The sequence below is a fragment of the Pagrus pagrus genome (assembly GCF_965226575.1).
Source record: "Pagrus pagrus genome assembly, chromosome: 2".
Lineage (NCBI taxonomy): Eukaryota > Metazoa > Chordata > Actinopteri > Spariformes > Sparidae > Pagrus > Pagrus pagrus.
In genome coordinates this window covers 1548949-1553750 of record NC_140186.1, presented here as the reverse complement: position 1 = coordinate 1553750, position 4802 = coordinate 1548949, and the positions used below count along the sequence as shown (strand labels likewise).

Below are 4802 nucleotides of genomic sequence, written 5' to 3'. Positions count from 1 at the left end.
ATGGGAGGCTGTAAAAAAAAAAAAAATGTAAATATGAAACAAAACAAAGAAAATTAACGGGAGAAAGGATTCATTTTGTGTCCCAAAATAAAGTGTGTGGTCACAGCACTTGTTGAGCTGCAGAGTGAGTGTGTGAGCAGGCCGTCAGCTGGATCCTGCTCAGGTTTGGTATTTATAAAAGCTCTTTGGTTCCCTGCAGGCAGAGAGCAGGGGAGGGAGAGAGGAGCGCTCACTCTGACCCAGATTCCAGGGATCCTATTTGAGCCACACAGCAGATACTTTCTAAAAAAGCCTGTTCAGATTAAACCGTTCAAATAACGTTAACAACATCAGTTTATTCACTACAAGGCTTTATGTCAGGTTTCGTACTCAAAATGATAATGTTTGTTTTTGCTTGTTTTAAACTGTGGACTGGATCAAACCACCAGCTGTTAGCAAAGCAGCACACGGCCTCCGTCACTGCACTGTATCTGATAAAACCCAGCGTAACACGACACTGCAGCTAATTTAAAGCAGGTGTGCTGTTTGTTTTCAATTCATTTAATGTCTTACTGAATCGGCCTCTCCACAAATATGATAAAAATAACTAACTAAATAAATAACTAAATAACTAAAACTAAAGTCTGACACTTTGGCTTGAGATTGATGTTTGGCTTCCTATTAGCTTGGCTAACACGTCAGCTAAAGACTTGAACAGAACCTGGAAATGATTTATAGTTATTGTAGTTAAAGCTAAAATCATTAATTTAACTCAGCGTACCATAGCAACTGTTAGCTTTCACTGTCCGATGTAAGCTAGCTGTTGCTTTGCTGCAGGGATGACATATCGTTAGCATCGCCCTGGTTTCCTCGACAAAACTGGATTTGAATTATTGCAGAAAATTATTTATTATTATAATTATTTTATTATTATTATTAAAGTTTATGATTCAAAAATAAACACCACGTTTCTGATTTGTGAAGCATAAATGCATTCACATAAAAAGCTAACGTCGCGGTCGCGTGACTTCACCGTCACCAGCAGTAACACTACTACACTACACATACTTCACTAGTTTGTCGGCGTGTGAAGACGGACTAATGACACGTAAACACTTTTTGATTCAAAGGTGGGATACTAACTGTCGTATTTTATAAAGTCTCTTACGCTTGTGTTACACACAAACATTATTTCAGACATTTAAAAACCTGCTGACTTCACAACGAGGGAACTTAACTTATTTCCAGGTGTTACGACTCATTCCTTTGCACAGTGACAACAAGCTAAAATCATTTATTAAAAACTACATATTGAAGCAGATCTCTCAGCTTATTGTTGTTTTTTGTTGTCATTATTTTCTCATTGTTGTTTTCTTCTTCTTCTCATGTACAGCGTTTTCTATTTGCTTATGAAAAGCACTGTAGTCCTTCAGGTTGTTGTGCTCTGTGTTGTGGTCACCCTGAAGCCGCCGCAGAGTGATGCCTCACCTCACACGCAGACGACCTCTGGGTGTAAGCTCTCCGGATAAAGATAGAGCCGCGGTGCGCATGCGCCCGAGGGGTCGTCGAAGAATCCAGTAAATAGAACCCCGGAGCACGAGCCGAGTGTCGGCGCTGACGTCACGAGCCTACAGTGAGAGCTCGGGCTGGTTGTAGGCGCGAGCTTAGACGGAGGCGCGCCGAGGCGACGGACACAAGTACGATGAACTCCGGCCGGTGCGACTCTGCCGCGATCTGACGGGAAATACAACCGCAGTCTGCTAATTGTTGGTCATTTCTTCCCTCCAGCGACGTAAACAAACCGACGGACATTTTGGAGAGTTTTGCGCTCGCTTCGGGGTTACAACATGTCGTCCGCGGCGGTCGCTGCCTCCAGAAGGCAGTCCTGCTATCTGTGCGACTTGCCCCGCATGCCGTGGGCGATGATCTGGGATTTTACCGAGCCCGTGTGCCGCGGATGTGTCAACTACGAGGGGGCCGACCGGATTGAATTTGTTATCGAGACCGCCCGGCAGCTCAAGAGAGCGCACGGCTTTCAGGACGGCCGCTCTCCGGGCCCGGGGAAGCCCCAGCACGCCGGGAAGGAGATGAACCACTCGGCTGGAGACCCGGGCTCGCGTCCGCCGCAGCCTTTGGACCGCTACCCGCTGCCTGACCGGCCGCCCCGGCTGGGACCGGAGTACCAGGCGGGGAGGCAGGCAAACGGCCTCCCCATGCCGAACGGATTTCCAAAACCCGACGAGCCCCCTGAGCTGAACCGTCAGAGCCCAAACCCCCGCAGGACTAGCACGGTTCCTCCCAACCTGGTGCCTTTGGTGAACGGCGGCATGACGACCATACACCCGCTCAACGGCCGCCCGGCTCAGATGGGTCTGCCCGGGGTCCTGGCCGCGCCTGGCCCCGGGGAGCACGGCAAGCGTCCGGAGGAGCTGAAAGACAAACACAGGCCGGACAGCCTGTCGGACATGTCGGACAGCCACAAGGACTGGATAGGCAAAGGCAAGACGGTCCGGGACCTGATGGCGCTGCACACGTTCGACAGCAGGTTCAAGAAGGACCACGCCGCCATGCAGCGGGTGATGGGCTACGAGACCAGCGCCACTTCCTCAAAAACAGGTACGACTGTTTCTGGTTTTTCCAGCGTTGGACTCTTTACAGCTGGCACATACATGCTTTATGAAAACAGGAACCAGAACGGCTCTGAAATAGTGTGTCAGCGGTTTTTTCACGCACGGTGCTGACGTGTTTGAACCGACATGCGTGATGATGCCACGCTGCTGGACGGACCCGTTCACCCCGTGCACGCTGCGGCTGGCAGCACATAAACAAAGCTTTATTCACTGCTGAGAAATGTCCTGTTTGATTATTCACAGCCAGCAGCACGCTGCAGTGTTTGTGTGTAGTGTGGTGTGGTGTGGTGTGTTAACCCTGCCTCTTCCTCTTCCTCTTCCTCCTCCACAGACAGGGGGAAGCACCCGCGGAGCATGAAGAGGAAGGCCTCCCCGGAGCCAGACGGTGAGGGCAGCGCCCCCAAGATGAACGGTGGCGAGGGCCAGCCGTGGCTCCCCTCGCCCTCCGAGGTCCTGAAGATGCCCCCTTCTTCCCTGCCAGGGTTCTCTACTGCGCCCCCCTCCACCATCTCCCCTCACTCCCGCACCACGCCCCCCGAGGCTGCCACGGCGCAGAACGGCCAGTCCCCCATGGCAGCACTCATCCTCGCCACTGACAACGCTGGCAGCACGGGCTCACCCAAGGACGCCAACCAGGTACACTCCACCACGGCAGGTGCGCGGCGGAACAGCGGCAGCCCCCTGTCGCCGTCCTCGGCCTCTCAGAGGAGGCTGGCCCAGAGGGAGGGACCCGTGAGCGCCAACCCCTCCGCTCTCCACGCGCCTGGCAGCATGGACCCCCATGCACCGCCACCACAGAGCATTCCAGACTCTTCTGTCCCGCCTGGCAGCGTGCCGCTGTGCTGCACTCTGTGCCACGAGCGGCTGGAGGACACTCACTTTGTCCAGTGCCCGTCGGTGCCCTCGCACAAGTTCTGCTTCCCCTGCTCCCGGGAGAGCATCAAGCAGCAGGGCGCCACCGGCGAGGTGTACTGCCCCAGCGGCGAGCGGTGCCCGCTGGTGGGCTCCAACGTGCCCTGGGCCTTCATGCAGGGGGAAATAGCCACCATTTTGGCCGGGGACATAAAGGTAAAAAAGGAGAGGGACCCCTAAATGTTCACCAGCTGTTTTTTCTTGGACTTTTTTCCTTTTGTAATCCGACTACGGCAACAACAGCAGGACATAAAGTTAAACACATACACACCCAAATATAAATCATCCAGCGAGCCCAGAGAAGCTAACGGACATGTACATATTGGACACAAGGGAAGTGTATACTTCGTAAACATGGCTGTATCTTTTTTTTTTTGATTTCTTTTTCAATACATTGTGTTTCTATGATTTTGAAGATGAACAGGTATGTACTCCTCATAACAGACTCTGCCCATCACACTTGTTTCTTTTCAGTCTATCGGTGTACTTTAGGTCTGGAGACGGTCCGGTCCGGTCCAACATAGAATGTGACTAATCTGAGCACTTGGCAAAAAAATAATAAAAAAAAAAAACAAACAAAACAAAACAAAGAAAAAATGCTTCTAACTGTACATGTATGCACTTGTTTTAAAAAAATCTTGCCAAATACAGTTTCAGACCTTGTAATAATACCTCCAGTGTCTCTGTGGTTTGCTTATTTTCCTATAATCAGCGAGCCGGGAGCTGGTTGGAGAGTCATGGCCTGATTGTGATTCAGTCATGATGCAATACCTTCCAACAGGAACGAACCAGCTTCCAGGGAAGAGCGAGAGCGAGAGCGAGAGGGAGGGAGGGAGGAAAGTCGAGGATGATGAGGAGGAGGAGGAGGGGGTGAAGGCCGGGGTAGAAGTGTGTTGCATAAACGTTTTGTACAGTAAATCAGACGTGGGCGGGCCGAGGCCGCTGGCTGCCGGGCCTCGTGTCCTGCGAGCGTTTGGAGATAACGACGGCCTATAAATAGTTTGCTGTGGAGATCCGATGCTCGTGGCTTCACGGTGTCGCCCGGCGAGGCGTTTGTTGACGCCTCTCCGGCGCTTCACGTGCCCTCTGACAATATGTTTCGACCCTTCTTTCACCTGGATCTGTTTTTCTTCCCTCATGTTGCTGACTAACACTTCCTCATGGCAACCTGACACCGTCAGCCGCCTCCTCTTTATTTTCGAGAACAGCTCCTGGCAGCGGATCAGGCTGTTGTTGACTGAACCCACGCCCTGATTCCAGTGAAAACATACAGGAGACGTG

The 4802-nt window shown here is 51.6% G+C and overlaps 1 protein-coding gene across 1 annotated transcript; it reads left to right on the top strand.

Moving 5' to 3' along the window:
- Positions 1–1575: 1575 nt before the first annotated feature.
- On the top strand, positions 1576–4192 carry irf2bp2b (interferon regulatory factor 2 binding protein 2b). The gene is made up of 2 exons (XM_084367742.1): positions 1576–2595; positions 2941–4192. The coding sequence occupies exons 1-2, from the start codon at positions 1827–1829 to the stop codon at positions 3699–3701; spliced, it is 1530 nt and encodes a 509-aa protein (XP_084223868.1). The 5' UTR covers positions 1576–1826; the 3' UTR covers positions 3702–4192.
- The last annotated feature ends 610 nt before the right edge of the window (positions 4193–4802 follow it).